The 22,169-nt window shown below is 37.0% G+C and overlaps 1 protein-coding gene across 5 annotated transcripts in view; it reads right to left on the bottom strand.

Annotated features, from left to right (window-relative positions):
* Positions 1–754: 754 nt before the first annotated feature.
* The window catches only part of LOC132160804 (protein MTSS 1-like), a 70,992-nt gene continuing 49,577 nt past the window's right edge, over positions 755–22,169 (bottom strand). For 2 of the 5 annotated variants that reach the window (XM_059570500.1, XM_059570501.1), the window contains 13 exons: positions 14,710–14,794; positions 14,437–14,528; positions 13,534–13,608; positions 7,711–7,868; positions 7,282–7,389; positions 7,103–7,200; positions 6,782–6,872; positions 5,393–5,515; positions 4,381–4,476; positions 4,084–4,240; positions 3,740–3,766; positions 2,700–2,971; positions 755–2,177 (listed from right to left, as the gene is read on the bottom strand). In XM_059570500.1, the coding sequence (XP_059426483.1) occupies positions 1,533–2,177; positions 2,700–2,971; positions 3,740–3,766; positions 4,084–4,240; positions 4,381–4,476; positions 5,393–5,515; positions 6,782–6,872; positions 7,103–7,200; positions 7,282–7,389; positions 7,711–7,868; positions 13,534–13,608; positions 14,437–14,528; positions 14,710–14,794 (2,027 nt within the window). In that variant the 3' untranslated portion in view covers positions 755–1,532. Of the gene's footprint in view, positions 2,178–2,699; positions 2,972–3,739; positions 3,767–4,083; positions 4,241–4,380; positions 4,477–5,392; positions 5,516–6,781; positions 6,873–7,102; positions 7,201–7,281; positions 7,390–7,710; positions 7,869–13,533; positions 13,609–14,436; positions 14,529–14,600; positions 14,795–22,169 lie in introns of those variants that run through there. The other 3 variants (XM_059570504.1, XM_059570503.1, XM_059570502.1) reach the window with 3 other exon arrangements.

Here is a 22,169-nt window from a genome sequence, read left to right as displayed (position 1 = left end):
TACTGCAAAATAAAATATTTTTTATGATCATTACTACTAAATTAAAATAGAACTATTGTAATAGTTCACTGTAAAATAAAAAGTTTAAGAAACAAATGTTTTATTACAGTAAAACATTTTACAACTATAAAATAATTTCATTTTTGATGGAAAACGTCTCTTGTCTTAAAGCTTTTCGTTGGTTGACAACATAGTCAACATTTTATAAGCGCTTCTAATGAAGTTTGGGAAGATGCATGTATAAGCATCCCAAACTTATGAGTTCAGGTGGAGCAGATTTTGATATATTGAAAACAATGGATCAGGAGTTGCTCGCGTGTAAAAGAACACAGTTCTGCGCTTCATGCTGAAACATACCGCATCTATATTTGTTCAATTAAAGCAAAGCTATCGCAATTTGATAGTCGTACTTAACCATATCGCGTCACGGTTTTAGTTTTAATTAAGATGCAGTTAAAGATTCTTAAGATATGAGTCTTGACTTAAGTCTTTCAAAGTGAAAAGACAAGTATACCCTACATTTCCATTGAATAAGCTTCACTTAAATTGGTGGAAGGATGGGACACTTCGATTTCAAACAAAGAAGGCAACTTGCAACAGATTCAATCTATACACCTAATGCAACCATTTACTTTCTTTTCTGGTAATAATAACTGAGTTAAAGGAAGTTTTGTAATTCAAAAACATAAAAAAAAGCTCAAAATCATGGGCAAAAAGTTTGTATTTATACGCAGATTTATACGCAGGGCTACAGGGCTACAGCATCAAAGCTTTGGTAACCAAATGATTAAAATTGATTCAGAATCAAACAGGTTGAATAAATAACCACAGTGATGCCTTTGTAAGCTCTCACAGTCATAAGCAACACAAATATGATCCACTATTCCAGTCCTTCATTCATCCACCCAATCACATTGTTCCTTCCCTTCCTCCATTCCTCTCATTGGCTGCATTCGCATCCAGTCATTGGGTGGATTAAAGGCAGTGGGGCAGTTTTCTGTTACCCTAAACTGTACAAAAATAGATGCCTAGTGCTGCTTTATCTAATTTTGAAAACAGACAAGAAAACTAAATTAATAATAATACAACAGTCTTTCAATTGTTTCGCTAATATATACAGAAGTTTTTGATCTCTAACCAGAAGGCTGAGTGCTTTATCCTTGCGAATACGACATAAACAAATAATTTGAATATATCTTAAGCTCCGATGCTCAATCTAGATCTCTAAAGACATATATATCTGTATATATAGGTTTACATATATTTATAAAGCACACAGCCTGCGGAATTAATTCGCAACCTTCGCATAGACACTGCTAAACAGTTACTCTTCGCGCACAGTGTAGTTAAATCGAACATCTTTTCATGTGGCAGGAGTCGCACGTTAGTCAACAGTGCCTCCACTTAAAAACAACAACAACAACAACAAAAAAATGCAAACCTCAACAATAAAAGGCATGAAAAAGTTGCTAAACGAAAAGGAGCCAAAGGCAACTGTAAAAAGTCACAGATGAATTCAAAGAAAAATGAAATCAGTTGAGATGGTTGGGGGTGATTAAAGGAGCCGAACGGTCATTGGTTAGTGTCCGACGTAGTTTGACTCCTCTTCGGATCATACTCAACATGTCACCTCCGCTGCCTGGATCAGGAACGCCGTCGACATGATCCACACCAGGCTGAGCAGAATTGATCTTCCCGCTTTCAGTGGGCAAGCTGGAACTGTGAGCTGCCATGATTTGAATCTGCTGCTGATTTTGATGTTGCTGCCGTTCGAGTTTCTGCTGGAGCTCTTTTTGATTTATCTGTTGATATTGCGGCTCCTGCGCTTGGTTATACTGCTGTCGGTGATTATATTGCTGCTGATTATATTGTTGTTGCAGCTGTTGTTGTTTTTGATGATGATGATATTGCCTCTGCTGCTGTTGGTGCAGTGCATACTGCTGTTGCTTGCTCATTTGATACAGCGGCTCTGTGCCACCCACTGGTGGCTGTCCAGGGAACATGGAATAGTATGGAGGCGGCATTGCACTCAGACTCTGAGTGGACGTACAGAGGTTATGTCTGGTGTGAGCCAGATCAGAGCCAGGTACCCTGTTACTCTGCGTCACCCCAGGAGGGCACATGGTCTCCTCACTGCCGCTTAGGCCGGCGGTGGAAACGGACGCCTTCATCGGCACCTAAGAGCAGGATGAAAGTGGTTTTCTTATTAATACTATAATATAACACGATGCTGTTAAAAACTTGCACTCAACATGGCCGAACGATCAGATAAAAAAATACAGTAAAAACTGTCATATTTAATATTACTACAATTTAAAATAATGTATCTATTTTAAAAATGTAACTTGCAAGGCTGCATTTTTAGCATCATTACTCCAGTCTTCAGTGTCACATAATCATTCAGAAAGCTTTCTAATTAACTGGAAACCAGGACATTTTTCAGGATTATTTTCAAATAGAAAGTTCAAAAGAACAGAATTTATTTGAAATACAAATATTTTGTAAAATTATAAATGTCTGCAGTTTTACCTTTGATCAATTTAATGCATTCTTGTGGAATAAAATGATTAATTTCTTCCAAAAAATAAAATTAAATTCCCAATTCTTCAAGATTGCATCCAAACTATGCTAGAAATTCCAGCAGGTCTCTTTTACACAGTTTAAAAATGTTCTGAGTAGAGTTTGAGTAGATGAAGGACCTGTGGTGTGGAGATGGGGATAGGCACTCCTCCACTGATGGTCCCACGGCGGATGTTGGGCTTGCTGGAAGGTTTACGGCGGATGGTGGCTGTGTGGGGTCCTATAGGCTCCGGATCCATCAACAGGCTAACGGTAGAAGCCGGCCTCTTACTTTGAAACATCTTGCGGTAATTGAGACTCAAGTCGCTGTTGCGAGGAATCGTGGAAGATCTATCAAATTCAGACTGGCTGTGGGCGTCCTCTCCTCCATGCAGTGAGATGTAGTCATAGTCTGAAAGAGAGAGAAACACAAAATGAGGAGAGTCACACACTGTGATAATGCTGAATGATAGCATTTTTATATTGTCTTGAAGAGAAAAATTTAATTCAAGCAGAAATTACATATGCAGAGAATGTGACAGTGGAAGAAAACACAACAGCAGTTCATCATGTCTCAAAATTTCAGGGTTTATCAATAAAGATGGCCCAACTTTGTGAGTGTGTTCCAGACAGGACAGTGCATGGGTTTTTATACCTAGCAAACTTAACTTGTCTTTTGTGATGTTTTTAACACTAAAGCATTATCTAGTTGTTCAAATTTTAATTAGTAAGATGTTTAAATTAAATGCAAATTTAACATGCATATACAATTTTTAAAATAACAAGTATACTAAAAAATATATATATATATTTTTAATCATATTATTAAACAATTGCACTAAATTGACAGCCCTTAAACATTACTCCATGAAGACAACAGTACTAGATTACCATAAAAAAAAAAAAAAAAAAAAAAACGCAATCAAAAGCTCTGTTTAAGAGTGTGTCTTTCAGTTAAACTCGGGCAACATGAGAAGATGGACAACAGACTTGACAACTGACAAGATGCCACATGGTTGCACACACTCAGATCTTACGCATACAGATAACACTCTTTCAACAAAGGAATGCCTGCAAAATGACATGGATTCCCTAAAATCAAGACATTTAATGTTTATTATTGGTATATATGATTACAATGAGAATAATCAAATCTATGCAATGACATTCAGAAACCTACCATAAAGAGGAGGTTCTTTCTTTACCACTGTAAAAGAACAATAAAGTACATTTAACATGTATACAACAGCCCAAAAACACGCACTTTGGACAGCAATCGAAGCCTGTGATTTGTGCAAGCACATCAGATTTAGTCTAAAATTGGACTATTTAGCACATCTGATGTGCACACAAACCACAAATCAGATTACTGTGTTAAGGGGAAAAAGGGTTAAAATGCTAAACAAAAAAAGATATCTAGATTGAGCTTGGTTTATCATTTCTCCAAAATTTGAGCAAAGGAGGAAAATTACAGAACAGAAATGAGCAGCTCATGCATGTAAGCGTACATACAGGCATACTGACCGTGCTGCGAGGGAATGGTGTCTTCTGAGCACGACGGTGTGGTCGTCTGGGTGCTGTATCCGCTGGAGCAGTGGAGGGAATCTCGGCTGGTCCGAGGAGCTTCTGAATTAAACCCGCCTCCAAGAGTAAGAGCCAGCTGCTCCCTGGCTGACTGTGGCTACGGACAGGAACCAGAGCCAATCAGAGATCAGAAAAGGTCTGGAGTCAACCACAATGATTCCAGTAGAATCAAAGGGTGTATAAAATTCACTCTGTTTTTTGCTTAAAAATAATTTCTGCATTTAAATCAGCGCATACCTTGTCCGAGATGGACAGTGTCCTGGCTCTCTCCTCATGCCCGCTGTAAGCTTTAAGCAGTGGGGGCATGGAGGTCCCGTTCTCTGTGCCTTTCTCCTACACAAAAAATATACTCTATTAGTCCATCTCAACTTAGTAAATAGCAAAAGACACTATGACACACTGTAGTCACGAAGTAATACGTATTTAAAGCCAACATGAAATGGTGTTCACAAATCAGTTTATCATGATTTTTTTTTTCCATTATACAAATGAAGTTCAACGGAAGTAAGAAAAAAAAATGCAAATATTAAATTTCCTGCTTGAAAAAAGAAAAGAAAAGAAAAGGTATGATTTGAATAAATATTGAATCAATTAGAATATTTTTTTTTCCAGTTGCCAAAAAATGAATATGTAAAAAAAATAAAAATAAAAGAACAAAAACATCTGTTTACATATTCATACAAATTTGCGAATATGATCAAAAATGTCTGCAGTGGCTGACAAAATAATACCCTGGTAGGGAAAGAGTTAAATATTACTAAAATATGTTATATTTTATAAAGGCTGCATTACCTAAAACAATAGCATATATCCTAAACAGCAACTCTGTCATTGGATAACATTAAACCATCAGCAGGAAAGGGTGGAAAAATAAATAGCAGACAAAAAGACCAGAAATATATGTAAACAGTCCGTTCTGATTTCATGTTGACTTTATTGATGCTTTGTTAAGTGTTAAGTTAGATTGGCCTGTCAGAGCATTCAGATTTTTGGTTATAGATATGCAAACTGGTTAATGTGTTAATGTACATTCAAAAACAGAAATTAGTTTTCTCCATGTGTAAATTTATCAGGTGTCCCTCTAAATGGTCTGCAGAGGGCGCTGTCTACCTACACAGACAGAACCTCCACACATGCACAAAGACAAACAAGGAAGTAAACCACCAGAGAGGTAAGTGTCCAGTAGTTCATGCAACATTAATGAGTCCATTCACAGTTACACACAGCACTACACTGAGTCTATGCTCACAGTGCTCCTGTGCCGGAGGTGTTGGCCACGGTGGCCCGTGCGAGGGATTGTGGGAGAATTCCCCTCACTGAGAGAGCGAGCACTTTCCTCCCCTCCGACCAGGAGGAGAGGACTGCGTGAGCGCTGGGAGATGGAGGTGAGGGGCAGAGAGGAGTGGAACAAGAGAAAGATGAGATTAGATCAATCCAAGCCTCCATCAAAATCCAAACCCCCTTAGACCCCTGTACAAATTGTTGAAAGTAAATGCTTTCTGGTATTCTGTTCAATGTCCGATTGGAAAATCATAAAATGGCACTTGTTGATCTGTCTTTTAAAATATATACATACATCACATAATATAATAAACGATTTTAAAGAAAGTAAAATCACTGGTTGATTTTGAGATGTTGGGTTATTTTGCTTCCATAACATCATCTTTCAGACCAGTGAAAAGAAAACTCCCAATACAGACATTAAAGTGTTCATTTGATCATACTTCATCTATTAGGTCTGTAGATTTCAATTACAATACATATCTTTAAAGGCTTTTTTTCTAAAGATTAAGAAGTATTTTCTCCTGCACTGAGAAATAAATAATTTCAGCAGTTCATACACCAAACTTGAAATAGATTTGTAAAATCTATAATTTGTCAACGAAATTTAAGAAGAATTTTGAACATGGCTTTGTCCAACGTTCAGATTTCTGTTCCGGAAATCTATGCAAATAAGTGCTTTTTTTATTATATTTGCAGAATTGACATTTAAACAGCATTTGAGAAAACTTGCAATACAAAATGTATTGTCTTAATGAACTGGGAAAGTATGGTGATGTAATAATTAAAAATGTAACCATATTTACCTGTGCTGTCTTGCATTAACATTTAATGATCTTGTATATCAGACTTCTAAACTAGCATACTACACATAATCATAGCAAACAGTATTATAATTTAGTGTTCTAATAGTATTAACCTGCTTCTTTTTTTGTAAAACACTGTATTGTATAATAAAACTGTCTAATTTATTACCAAGCATTTTGTGTTACTATTTTAAGCATCACAACAGTGAAGTACTACCTTATTACCATTACACTTGCACTGTAATACCCAGACAAACTACATGAAATCTTATATATTATTTGCACTGAAGAACTGTCCAATGATATGTGTATTGATGATCAATTTGCTCATTTGATTTTGGGGTCCGAAGAGGTTGGATTTTGAAGAGGTCTGGATTATGCTCACAGTGACCTGCAGGCTGTATGTGTTCCTATGGGCTGAATGAAGCTGTATGTGTGTTCTGAGTGACAGATTATTCAAACTATTTGGGTTTCTTAGGATTTGTATACCAGTTGGACTAGGTACATTTTGGACCCTCAGATTTGTGTTGTGGAGCATGTATCCATGATACCTGTGTTGCTTCTGGTGCTCTCAGATGAAGCCCATCTACTGCACTGGAGATGGAGTCCAGAGATGGGACATGACGCACAGAGGTGTAGTTACTGAGACAGAGAGAGTTTATACTGATTATGTACAATACACAATTGTTTGTTACGTGAGTGTCAATTTCGCAAAAATAGCATGTTAAATACAATGTAAAAAATAAATAAAATTGGCCTTTGCAACCCAAACACTAAAATATTAATATATTATCAGTAATTCAAATAACATTCTAAGGGCAAGTTAGCTAACAATTCTTGCACAAACATTTCTTTTCTGACAACAAACTCACCTGCTGATGCTGCTCTTGCGTGATAACGTGTTGCTAGGAGACGCAGGTGGAGTCTGATAGGAGTAGCTGTAGTCGGAGCCTTTCAGATCAAGAATAACCTGCATAAACAAAACCAGAGCAGAATGTCAGAGATCAAGCTCAAATCGACACAATGTGCCTGATTAGAGTCCACGCAGCACCTGTTCGCTAGCAGGAGGCAGTGTGTTGGGATCAGCCGTCAGGTTGCCAAGATCTTCTAGAATTGTCTGTAAGTGGGTGACTTCACCAAGCATGCTTATCTCTTCATCCTGACAATTCAAAGAAAAAAATGGCATGACAATATTAAGCAGAATATATATTTTTATTATTAAATCATTTCCATGGCGATTAGGCATAATTCTAAAGCATTCTGAAGTCTGATTGTAATACAGTAATGAGAATCATCCTGTTTAATGAGAAACAGCATCAGCCTTCAAAATGAACCACTACCGCATTGTATTATACAGTTAGGATTATCTCTTTTTGTGAAAATGTTATTGAAACATGACAAAATGCTGTGGTCTTATACCAGGCGTTTTTTTTAATTTAGCAAAATATAATGTCTTACCAGAGTCTGTTCAGACACTCACCAGGACAGGTTTGAGCATTGTGACGAATGAGCAGAATCTTCCTCTTTCCTCGACAAGTGCTCGACACACGGCTCTCTTCTCAGTCTCTTCTAGAACTGCGTAGCGTGTGTTGACGTCCTGAAGAGCGCTGTCCAGCTGCATCCGCACCTCGTCTTTACCTACACAAACACAATGACATTCCAATATTCATATATTATTTACATTAATATTAATGCACATTTATAGTAGTAATAGTAATATTAAAGAATGATGCATTAAGTATTATTATTGCTTATTAAAGCTAAAATCAAATCAAAAGTTTTGTTCATTAACTGAACTATATTAAAAAAAAAAATTAGATAAAAAATAAAAATAAAAACACTGAAAATTAAAATGTTGTCTTGGCAAAAGTACTAAATAAAGACAAAAAGGCTAGGAAGTAATGATAATAAATGTTATAAAAATGTTATAAAAGTATTTAAATATTACTAAAGCAGCACTGGATGCAAAACAGCTTTGTCTTGCTGATATTTGAAGGAAGGAATAACCTGCCTGGTAACTTTATGCTAAAACTTATGATGTTTTCAACCACTAGGAGTCAGTACAGTTTCTACAAACACTTACATCATGCAAATATGTGCTGCAATGCTAATAGGTGTTCTAAGAGCCAGGCTGTGCAGATTTCATAGGTCATTCGTGACCAGGCGTGACGACGGATCTGAGGTCTGGTAATGGCACACAGGTGGACTGTATGGTGTGCATGTGTTGCCACTGAGAGCCCCCTCACATTGCATAGTAGCTACTAGATAATACTACTGCACTACTGCTGTTTTTAATGACTAGCACTGATATCTAGATTCTATGGTGCTAGGCAGCTAATATAATGCGGCTTAATTATAGAAAATAAGACATACAATAAATGGACTTACTCAAACGTTCTAAAAATCACAGAAAAACATTAACTGGCAAACATAATGATACAAGTTTACACAAAAGATAGAAAAAAGATGCAAAGTATTTAATATAAGAACATAACAGTGATTTTTAATTATGATATGATGACAGCTTCTGTCTCCTGGTGCTTTACTGATGAAGTGCAATGGGGAAATGTGAGGTTAATCACATTTCGAGGTTTGTTTACCTCATGCCAGCACATACCACGTGAGGAGCTTCAAACACATGACCTGGCCTTTTAACAGAATGAGAAAACAGAATGTTACTTCTTGCACTGCGCGTTCTCAGATCTCTGTGTGCGAGTGGTGTGTGTGTGTGTGTGTGTGTGTGTGTGTGTGCAGCAATTAAAGCAGCACATTTATATAGAACAGTGATTAAACCAAACGGTTTTAATATATTGTCCTTGTCACACACACACATACAGTGGTGCTCAGTACGGTCACACTGTTTATCTGTTATTCAAGAAAGTTTTAAAAAATAATTTATGAAAAAAAAAACCTCAGAAACTATTTCCATGAAAATCATTTGTATAATAATTGTTATCATATCTTTTAAAAATGTGTATGTACTGTACACCGTGGTTTGCCAGGTTGCCGACCCCTGCACTAGACACTTTAGTAAAAAAAACAAAACAATTATCACTGGTAACAAATACACCTGAGAATGGGACATTTCTACAATTTCAATTTACCATATTTTAGTTAAGGAAACCTTAACTAATCCTCACGATAAGGTCCATAAGCATTTAGAGAACACCTCGAGTCTAGATTGCATTTTAATCGAATAACAGAATCAGATCCACAAGTGTTGCACAAGCGCCACAGCACAGTAAATCTCAACAACCTCTGCAAATCTGTTTAAGTGCGGAGTATGCATTTTTAGGATTTAAGCAATTCTCGTCAGTGTTGCGGAACTCAGTTAAGTCCTTTGACCTTCCAGGCAGAGATGTGAACATGGTGCTCAAATACATTGACCTTGTGCTGGATTGTGTCACTGCATGTGTGTTTAGATGCTCTTAGACCATTACACCTTTAAACACAGCCTGCAGTGAAGGCTGAAAGAAACCTGGTTGGGTAGGACAGCTTAGGGCTGGGGTCATCTTCAGTTTAAAGGGCAAAGGTCACTAGGTCTGTTGATAAATCCCACGGCCTGTCTGTAAGACAAATGGCTCAGGACACATGCAGCTCTATCTGAAATATGTTACAGGAGGCTGTTTCATGTTAACAGAATACACCTCAACACAGAGAAATGTGAAAGAGTGACAACAACCCCTCAGAACACACTAACATCACCCTAGAAACAGCATAGCAACTATTAGAAAGTGCTAAGACTTTAGGCCAGCAAAATTATTAAGCAGGTGATACACCACAACCATAAATCAGTAGCTTTGACTCCGCTACTAGGATACCGCCTAAACAACTGCATAGCAACATCCTGAAAACCACCTAAAACACACTAACATCATGAAGAGTTTTGCACTGGCAAGTACCACTCGAATCTTCTTATGAAAAAATTATATAAATGAATCATTTATTAATAAGATACACACAAATATTATTTGATAAATAATTGTATATCAAAAATTTTAATGATCTATAATCTATGGGAAATTATGAGTTTTATATGAAGCAGAACAGAGTGAAAAGACCCATGCACATTTTAGAAAAGTAAGAGCTTTAGTGTTGTTCATTTGAGCTCTTTAAACACTCGTGATGGGAAAATAACCCAGAGGTGTGTGCGCCACAGAGACGTTCCCTGAGGTATAGAAAGCCCGAGCGGTTGGAAGCTATGATGTTATGAGCAGACACCTTCTCTCCACAAACACATGAACCATGCAGCTTTTCTGGGAGAAGTAGGGCAAAGGAACCTTACTGATGATGATGATGATGATGATGATGGTTAGCCTCCACCTAGTAGATGTTGCTGCATTGGATCTGTGACTAAGAGGATTTAATTTTTAAACGAGTGCACAGCAACACGTGAATATACCTGGCCTGTATAAAATTTAGCATACTAGGTCTAAATAACACGCAAATAAAGAGAGGAAATCATTTATCACTGTATTAAATCGAAGATGAAATACAAACAAATTCTAGATGTTCAAAACAACGTAAAAATGTTGTTAATTCATACGCCAGAGAGTCCAGAGATCTGGATCTTCACAGTTCCTCAAACACCGCAGCAATGGCATTGGAATACTAATGTGCATGCGTTTTAATAATTCAGATCCAGTGCTCTTTTTCTTCACAATCCCCACACAGACGGGTCCAAGTCTTCAGAGCGGTCTGCCCCCGTAGACCTCCGAGTAACACAAATGCAAGATATAATGATAAATGTGCACTCCGAGGCGCATCATAGGTCTAGATGCCATATTTATTTTCATTTTCTCACCATCTGTGAGAGTTATGACAGTACATCAAACAGCACTAGGAGGGGTTTATGGGTGTGCTGTGGTGATAGAAAAGCACTATCCTCTGAATCACTTATGCTTACACTTCATCTTGTGATTCAGACGGGTGTCGGGACAAGGCCATGTTTTTATCTTACAGCTGCAGATGACTAACTTCACAGTAAAGGACTCTGTTAGTGGGAGGTACAACAGATAAAAGTAATGATTTTTATTGGAAACGTAACTTTTTTTTTAACATGCATGTGGTAAAATTCCAAGTAGAGATTAGCTTTGGTGAGTAAACCAATCTAAGGTACTAGTTGGTACTAGTTTGGAAATGCAAAATAAGATGGGGCAGAAAATGCAAATATAGAACACTGATCTCATCGAAACACGGAGATACAGTCTGCCAGAGAACTACTAATGAACAAGATCTCTCGTGTAAATATCCCCAAAGAAATGCGTCCAGCCTTATTGTACAGATTTCCCTTTAGTTTTTTTCAGTTTTCATGATCAGTAAAGTGGCTGATTAAACCAAACTGGATCTGTGGTCATATTACTCCTAAATACAAGACAAGGCAGATCGTGCAGACGCAGCAGAACCCTTCCAAATGAAAGGGAGTGTATGACCACAGGGTGTTTTCCCAATGGTGGGAAAGATGATATGCCAATGGAAGGAAGGATGGGGGGATCTCCTTCCTCTTGAAGAGTTTGTGTGGCCTTGAGCTATGAGCTATTCTGGTGACAATGTTCAGACAAAAACTGCTCATTTCCTCAATGCTTTTTTTATGCATACAATCACATTCCAACCACCTTCACAAAACAAAACAAAAATAAATCCCTCTATGTAGTCCCTTCAATGTCACATGATTCTTCAGAAATCATTCTAATACGCTGATTTCATGCTCAAGAAACATTTCTTCTTCTTAATGTTGAAAACTGTTGTGCTACTTAATATTTTTATGGAAACCTTGATTTTTTTTTTCTGAATTGTTTGAATGGAGTTCAAAACAACAGCATTTATTAGAAATATTAATCTTTTGTGGCACTGTAATGTCTTTACTGTCACTTTTGATTAATTTAAAAGTACCAAGTTTTTTCTTAAATCTAACTAACCACAAACTTTGTATATATAGCTATAGCGGTCATTATTTATTAGGAAGGGTCTCCTCGGAAAGAAGATTATCATACTTGAGGGTACAGAAAGCTCATAAATCATAAAATGGAGTTCGATCAGGGGTTTTATGTACAAGCACACAGAGAATGCAATTTTGTAATTTTTTTTCACTCTCTGGAAATGTTGAGTAAGCGTTTGCATGAGGGTGGAGTGTTGACCCTTCAAACTGACCAGAGCAGAAGTGAAGAGTCAGTCTCTTACTGTTGCCCATACCCAAGCACACACAGCTGAAGCAGACGACATCCACCATAGAGACAGAACACATCTGCATACGCATTTATCTCTTTTGCTGCCTCTTTTCCATGAATTCAATTCATCATGGCTCCATTTATCCCTAACGTCTCTTCCTCCATTTTAAACTCGTTTCATCCCAACACTCTCATAATTATTCCAACACAACAGTATTCCAATCTTAAGTCTTTGTTAATCATTTAATACAAAAAGCTTAATGTCACATCTAAACCATGTTTCACACTAAAATCAAAGTACTTATATTTTGTAAAAAAAAAAAGAAAAAAAAAAGAAAAAAAAAAAAAAAGGTATTATCAAATTTATTTTGCATTGCAATATTATTGCCATGAGAATTATAAATACTCCCACCTTCCCAAGTTCCCATTACCATAGCATGCTTTACTCAGTATTTTCATTGTTAATTTAAACCAAACCTATTAAAAACAATTCACAACACTAGATAAAAACAGTTACCTATACAAGTGTAGATACTAAATTAATTATTTAAAAAATAAAAATAAATACATTCATTTGTTAATTTTTTTTTACAGTAATGCAAAACAATAATGATAATTTGGGGATGAACTGTTATGAAAATAACATCAAAATGGAAACAATCTTAATTCGTCTACACACAAGCTTTATTTTCTTAATTTAATATTTTCGGGTGAAATACGACTTCCATATGATCTTTTATAGGCGATCTGAAGTTCTCTCAAAAACTTTATCAGGCTCTGTTGGTGAAACCATGGCCTCGTCATTCAGCACTTGATTTATTTTCATGTAGATTTAGTTTTTTGGTCAAGCTGTAAAAATAAACACTGAAGGACTATTTCAAATGAACATTCAGTTCGAAGTGTATTATGACTGAGGATAAGATGGCCCAGGTTGATGCCATGACAACATGGGGTGTGGCGCCAGCAGAAGTCATGGGCATGTTGTGTTTAGACAGATCTGAGGTCAGTGATTGGCGAGTGTGTAACAAGACAACAGGACTTCATATATTGCAACTCACAGAACATAATTAAGGCAGTATTTACCCAAGGTGTTCACCCTCAGTGACTATTGTTCAATGAAAAGCATCAGTTCTTACCTTTTTTAACCTTCTTCTGCAGTTTAATCGTATCTGAAGATTTCTTCTTGATCTCTGCTCGTGCTTTCTTATATTCTACAACAACAAAGACAGGGAAAGAAGAACATTAGCCCCTGCAGTGGAAGCAAAAGCTAAATGTTAATAATAAAGGCAGTGGTTCAAATCCCTAATCTTAAATAAGAGCAACAATAACAACGTTGCCTGCCTTAGCAAGCACTGCTAATAAATGATTCACAATGATGTCAAATGAAACGACCCCTTAGCAACCTCAGACAGATGTGTTGGAGATAGCATGGGTGTAGCGTGGTGAGCTGCAAGCTAACTGATTGAATGGGCTAATCTTGTATATGACAAAATGGATTGTTCTTATGAATAATTCATCCAAACTGTCTGAGGGACTCCCACAGAGTTAAGATTCATTTAATAATTAACAGTGTGCAGCTAACAGGACAGGTTTTCCAACAGTTATATTGTCGAGGTCAAGTTTTTTTTGTGCCAATAACAATCATAACTCAGTTTTTATGCCCATTTTCCTCTGTTACTGCACTCTAAAGACTTCTATGTAAACGGTTTCATAGTATAATTAACTCATCTCAAAAGGATAAAGAAAAAATGGATTCCATTAAAATTTTAATTAACAATTAAATGGTTTTTGTATATTTTTAATAGATAAAGTTTGAACACTCAGTATGGAACAGTCCGTTCTTCTAGTTATTGTTTTTATTCAGCTTGAACATTAATTTTTCATTTTCAGGTGAACGATACATTTAAAATCAACCCACTAAGTTTGAAAAACCTCCATTAAAGGATTCAAATGATACTTTACCTTCTGCCGTACACACAAAGATTAAATACTAAACCTGTTGAATTCTGATTATATCACACAGGGAAGGAGGCCGATACCTTTGGCATGGTCTTTATCCAGCTGACTGCCAACCTTTTTCCACTCTTCAATTTTCAGTTCCAGAGGAGTGATCAAGTTATCCATGAGAGCCCTGCGCGCGCGCGCACGCACACACACACACACACACACACACACACACACACACACACACACACACACACACACACACACACACACACACACACACACAGTTAATGCGTTGTATAATACATAATCTTTATTACCAATTCAACTAATGAGCTTATGAAAAACAAACAATTAAGCAGTCATACGTGGTGAACAGTTTGAGCTTGTTCTCAATGCTTCTGTGTCTCATACACATCCTGGTCAAAGCGGATCCAATCTCTTTCGTCGCTCCTGGAGAGAAAAAAATAAGAGAGGAAATTAATATCAATGTCTTTAATCTTCCAAACTTCCATTCTGAGCTCCATCAGAAGCTGTGATGCCAAGAGGAAAAACATGTTGCTAAAGAGTCCTGAAAGAACGGTTTCATCACATTGTTCTCTTCTCTCTTCTCTTTAATCCTGTCTTTCCCTCTCTCTTTCTGTAATAAGTGGCTGAATGGGCTTCATTTTGTAACATGTCTCAGACAGTTTGCAACTTAACTCCTCTTATCTTTCACAGGAATGTGTGCTTCAAATGAAGCAACGCAGATTTCTCATTTGCCCAAAAAAGAAGCTCCTATCATCATTTCTTACCCTCCTGACGTTCCAAATCTGTCCGCCTTACTGATTCATTGATATGATCCAACTAAAAGAATGGTTTGCTAACAGCATCATATGGCTTCAGAAGACTTAGTGAACAAGTAATACGTGATATTTTTATGATGCATTTTGCATGCTTTTTGAGGCTCAAAAGTGTCGGTTGCACTGTAATTGCATGGAAAATAGGCAAACATTCTTCCACAGAAGAAGGAAAGTCAGTCATACAGGTTTGGAATGACATGAAGGTGAGTACATAATGGCAGGAATTTCATTTCACTGAGGTGGGTAATTACGTTACTGCACTCCCGATCTGACTGTAACAATGACTTGAAGCACATTTGACCTAGTTTCCTTGATGCAGGCCTTGTACCTGCATCAGGTCATTCTGACCCAGAATAAGGGAGGACAAGACACATACACATACCACACACGCACACGCACAAATATATATATATCAAACTATAAACCTCTTTAATGCTTTGAGGAATTAGTGCTCCGGCCCCAAAGTTTTAAACAGGTCAATTACTTAGCTTCTGCATAATCAGACTAATTCATCACTGCAGCAAAGCCTCCAGCATGCAGCGAGAGCACTGCACATACATCAAGAGACTTCTCACACAAACCCCTTTCTACAGACAGGGTGCCAGCAAGCCCAGATCTTCCACAGCCCTATTATCTGTGGTTAGCATAGCAAACTTCATCTAGCTAAAATGAATGTATTTACCAATCCAGTGTGTTCGAAATGATCACTATAGATTGTATTCATTATAACACAATGATTTTCAAATCATTCACCTTCTAGGTAAGGAAATTAGTGAAAAACACTCAATCTCTCACAATCAGTAAAGGCAGCAGATTTTTAGGACCACACACACACACACACACACACACACACACACACACACACACACACACACTTTTTTCCAACCTAAAGTCAGCTGAGGAAAGGATGCAACATTTTTGGGCTAGCACATGTGCAGCTGAGAAGAACAGCCAAAAAAAGCTTTATTTAATCACTGATCTGAGACAATCCAACTATTCACTTGCTAACAGTTAAGGTAAACATCTGGGAAAGGCATAGACTAGACTGGCGTCCTAACAGCCTCTATGATAAATTACTATCCGAGTAATTCTGATTACAAAAGCAGATAAACTAGTTAGATTATACATTACATTGCAATGATACATCCATTAACCAGCCCACCCATAAACACAAAAGAGGTCACATTATCTAATGAGTCGAACACTCTGAAATAACATAATTGCTATTAACAATCTACCCTGTGATTAAACAGTGACTGAAATGTTCAAATAAATTGCATTAAGACTCTTAATCAGATATACTTTATATTGGACTGCTGATGCAATATGCAAATTATGCTCAACACGACTTCTCTTATTGGCTGAAAAACTTGCCATTCACTTGCCGTAAATATGCACTTTGCTTTCAGTTTCATTCTTTCATTATTTAAGTCCTCTTCAAATAACCAAACATTAAATTGAACCATAAAAAGTGTAAAGTAACAATTCTGCCAGCATTTAAATCATCCCATTGAAAGAGTCTCACTCCACTTTGCATTTACACAAATATAATAATTTAATTAACAATTTCATTTCGTTATTCATTTACATTTCTGTGTAGTTGCCAAATTTCCCACAAAACCTGATTTTCTGCACCTGTTATCACTGAGGTACATTATCATTGTAACGTAAACATACAGTATTTTATCTCATATACATATTTTATAACATACAATAAAAAAAGAAAGTGAACCTTGCATGCAAATCGCAAGTTAAAAGTCCAATGTTCAGAGCATTTGCAGCAGTCAAAATTTACACTGAGATACCAATGACCGAGTGTGAAAACACCCATCTACTTATCTCTCACATTACTATCACTGAAGTCAATCCTTGATGCTGTTCTCTTTTTTTCCATTAAAGCTCTTCGCGTAACTACATCTCTGTCACTGTACTTCCTGCTAAGTGTTTCCCAGGTCTATAGCCGGGGGCAGCAAATGTGTGCTCTCTAAAATCTGACTGTTCCTCCAGCAGGACTGGACATGTCATATCATGCACCTCACTGGTCTCTTTGTTGCCGTTTGCGTGTTGTGTGATCTTCAGCACAGCCACTAGTGCCACAAACTGGTCTCTGTTGATGTTTTGAAGTCAACTGATTCAGCTGGGGAGGTGGGACGTCACACCCTGACGCCTCGGGCTGACGCTCAGTAAGTCTCATTACTGCCACGACATTTCACACGCAAGATCTCAACATGTTATCTGCTGGGGGTTAAGACATTAAACTTTCAAATGTCTCTGGTGTTGATCAACCGGTGTCAAATAAAGAGAGCACAGACGACTTTGTAAGAACAGTTCTCAAACTCTATAATTCCAGGAGTTTTGAGTGTAAAAGTCAGGCAGGCCGCCAAACAAACCAGTTGCCAATGTAAAAACAGTGTGAAATTAGTTGTTCCCTTCTTTAATTCCTCGTAAAAGTTACAGATCAAGCTGATTGCACCATTCTGTATATTCATGGGATAAAACTTCACCACCTAGCCAATTTTCCAGCCACTTTAAAAGCAACTGTTATGCTTGGTGGAAACCACAATAGGCAGCGCTTAATTAATTTAACTTCCTGTAACTGTCCGAATCGGCTATGTATTCAAAACATTGCCAAACAATAGCATACCACTTTTTAGTCTAGCTAGGTTGGAGTTTTGTCCTATCGATTAGCACACAAATGCTGACACATTTAGTCAGTTTTGTACGAATATAGCACCAAAAGTGTTCCAAATCCTTTCTTTTCCCCAAAATTTCCTGTTATCTTGTCTGTGCCTATAAAGAAAAAGTAATAAAAATGAATTCTTTAGTTAATGAAGTGAAAAACAAGCTTTGTTTGAATATTATAAATGCATCCGAGGGCAAAATTGAGATAAAAAAGGTGGGCTGAGCTAAGAGGTAGTTTGTGTTTTTCTTTACTTTTATACTTTTATAATGCACTAAAAGGGCTGAGAGTTATCAAAATCATACATTATTACAATTAGAAATAATTAAGTAAAAAGTGAAATACTTACAACCCACTTAGCAGCTATCAGATTATTATTGTATTAGGCATTATGGGTATTTTACCCTGTCTTGAATGAAATTTTAGTATTTAATGACTAAATGATACACCATGTGGTATTACCTTGAGAACATTTCAAAAGAATATTTGTGCACCAAGATTATATTTTTGGTGAAGTACCTGAAGAAAAACAATTAAAATCAAAGTTTATTTTATATTTATATTGATTATATAATTCCATATTTTTATTAGTATTAAATTTTTTCTTTATAAAATAGATACAATATCATATACAAATCAAGTCTCCCTGAAACCAGATTAAAACATTCAAGCACACTCACATCTGTGTGTCGAATACAAAAAGGTTCTTCACTGTTCTTGCCAATATGATGTATGATCCCCATTAAACCTCTTAATCACACAAAAACAGTCTTTATCACTGACGGAGAGACTGTAGGTTTCCGTCGGTGCTCAAATACTTTCCTCTTGCTTGTGCTGTTAGAAAAAGAGTCCATAACTCAACATAAAACCAAGCCTTTGCGCTCCGCCTCAGAGGAACAACACCTAGCTGGCGTCCTCATCACCTTTAACGGTCAAAATCGTGTTTGCTCAAGAGCAATAAACTTTCCACGTTTTCCTCATTGGAACAGCTTTCACTTAGCCACAATTTAATTTCCCTGCACGTAAGCTCGTCGTATGAAGAGAGCATTTGCAGTGCTCCGTTTCAATCTCAGGTTCTCTATTGAGTTTTTCTGACCGTGGGTCAGTCACAATATATTCATTCAGAATGAGAGCGAGGCCCAAAGAATGAACCCTTAGTTAACAGGCACTCACTGCTGTCTGTGATATGATGCTTAAAAGAGGCCGTTCTTTGGACAAAGATGTCCATTCACACATATGCAGCACACCTTGATCACACTCGCACATACAAAATGACAGCCACGAACAGTCGAGTATGCACTAGAATGCTAAAGTTCTGGTACTTAGGTACAAAGTTAAAACTAAGATAAAACATAGAAGCATATTAGTTTTTTCTGTAATACCATTTCAAAAAGCACTGACATTGAATAAATAAGTAGTAGCATTTTCATTAGTTGAGTACAGTATTACAGAGCATTACAATAGTGCAAGCATAATGCAATCATGTGAGCACTGAACTGAAACTTCTCAATTCATTGCATGCTGGTTTGCAGGTCAGATCAAAGTAAACTATTCAGTGCGGTGCAGACGTGCTTAAAGCAGCAGTTCAACCAAAATCATTTGAAGATCAATAGTTTTCAGGGAAAACTGTGCTTGCTTTCACAAACCCTCCACATGACAATGTTGCACCAGAGTTTGATCCAACTAGGCTTTGCTACTGGGAGAAAATCTCAGTTATAAAACATTATATGTCTCTCCTAAGGATTCAAAACTTCACCTAATGCAAAAATGTATTTCACTACACTGACATCAGCCAGAGGTCTACACTCCCAGCTGGTTTAAGACCATAAAAGTACTGAAAGAGCTGTCCTTGAAAAACAGTTCAACCTTAATGACCCCAACCCCAAGTGAAATATTAAGAGTGTTTTAATGAAGCAGGCTTTTATGTAAGCAAATCTGATTAGCATTATTGCATGAATCCATTAAGTGCATTTGCTCAAACATAATGGTGCACTTTTCTCAGCAGTGTTAAGGTCTGTTAATGCAAACATGAGACACCAAAGTATAAAAAAATTGCTTTTTTGTAGTTTAAACCTGATAAAATATCTAATAAAATATATAAATATTATTACAAAAAAAGAAAGGAAAAAACTGCCTGCAAAAAAAAAAGGGAGTTCATTGGCATTGCCAAATGTCAAAAAAGGTTAAACATGCTGGCAAACATTGAAATATTCCCTACAGGTATCAGTTAGCTTGTATAAACCAAATCTCTCTGGTGCAGAGGGGAAAAATTGAGATTCAGCAGAAGGGCTTTGTTTATGGTTGAAGAAATCAGAAATCAAAGAAATTCAAGTTTTGCAATAAAATCTCTCAAATATATTACTAAGAAATTTAGATATAAATCACATTCAGCAAGATTTAAACATCACTGAGCTGAGAATCATGTGATCTCTGATGAAGGTGCAATACAAGGAAAAGCTCTTGTCTTTATGAGACAGTTTTGTCAATGAAGGTTGACCCTGTAACAGATCAGCTAGAGGCAACGTCAGCAGAATCGCCAACCATCCTGCGTGGACTTCAGGAACCGGTGGACTGAAGGGCTGCCAATTCAGCTTCATTCAGGTCATGTGTGCCCTTCAGGGGATAATGAATTGCAAATGTCTTCAAGAAAACACGCACATGCATCTGTGAGGGTTTGTGTGCATGCACACCCCAAAAACCTAAAACAAAGCCCTAGTCAAAAAAACTTTCCTAGCAGCATCATACCACATAATTAATTTCTCTGAAGTGTCTTGGAACCTTCAGACCGTGATGACTGCTTTCTGTGGTATGTTCAAATTCAACCCAAAAATAGCTAGTCTGAGCCAGAGCAGTCACAGGTCATTTCACTGGGGACGCGAGTGTTTCCAAAGGAAATGGTCAGCGGCTTGCCTTCCCCACTGAGGTCGGGATACTCTCGTAAACCACGTCTGGGGACAAAGGTCCTCCCTGAGCAGACTTTAAATGATCTGTCACAGCATACCAAGGGTCCCCGGTCCCTCCTTACTTTAAGGTGTTGTCTGTATTATCCTTCCTCAATATACATCACAATAGATGCACAAACTCATACCTCTAAAACTGCAACAAATTCAAAATGATCAAACTACAGAGCACAAGGACTGTGGAACAGATCTCTTACCTACAAACGTTATCATTCAACAAATCTGAAAATAACTAGGGTTGTCATAAATTGGCAGGAGAGTTTTAAACATACGAACATTTCAACTAGCTGTGAGCTAGTACCTTCAACTGACTGAAACACTAAAAAACAGCCTAGCTAAAGGTTGATTTTGCTTTGTGAGCAAGATCATGTTGTAGGAAGGCTGGCAGAGTCAAACTCATTGAACTTCATGTGGTGCATATGTTTAGTGGAAACCATATTGGGAAGAGATTATTTTAAGCATAGGAATTTAGAATTTAAAACAGGCAAGAACAGAATGGACTTTAAGGAAACTCAATTTCAGAAGTCTTCATTTTTTAGATTAATACCAGCTTGGATGCCAATGTAATATATATTTTTTAAACTACTTAATATGTTTTTTGTTCATCAAATCAAAAAAAAGTATTATGATTTCTGCAATAAATATGAGGCAACAATTATTTTTCAACATTAATTATACAAAATGTTGCAAAAAATATATAATAATACAAAAGCAGCAAATCAGCATATTAAAATGACTGAATGATTTCTGAAAGATCATGTGGAGTCACACTGAGGACTGGAGTCCAAAAAGACTTACCGACCCCAAACCTTTGAACCGTAGTATAAAATTGCTTCTGTTTCTCATACAAAGCTTCAAATATCTCTCTAAAGAATTCATTTACACTACTTTCATGGTGTTTAAATGTCCTATATGGACTCTCATCCCATGGTTACTGTATGTTGTCACTGTATGCCGGCATTTTTGGATGAACCAATCCTTTAAAGCAAAAAAACAAACATGAATTTTGAGCTTTGCTTTTAAAAGCTATGATAAGATCAAAGATCAATGAGTACCACAACTGCTGTGTTATTTCAAGCTACATAAGCTTGCTGCTTGACTAAAAGTTTTTATATTTTGACTTGCGATTTATTAAAAAAAAAAAAAAAAGAAAAGCACAGATGGAAAGAGGACATTCTCCGGTGGATCACAGGATTGGGTTTGTACCACTTGGTTCCTTTCTCCATGTGAGTCATGGGGGCCCACTTAGCCACAAGCCTCAAAACAAGATAAAAGCTCCAGGCAGATTGTGTCCCAAACGATCGCTGGATCATGCGAGTTTGAAACGTCTACCACACAAATGCCCT

The sequence above is a fragment of the Carassius carassius genome, chromosome 17, assembly GCF_963082965.1.
Source record: "Carassius carassius chromosome 17, fCarCar2.1, whole genome shotgun sequence".
Taxonomy (NCBI): domain Eukaryota; kingdom Metazoa; phylum Chordata; class Actinopteri; order Cypriniformes; family Cyprinidae; genus Carassius; species Carassius carassius.
This window is presented reverse-complemented; position numbering and strand designations above follow the sequence as displayed.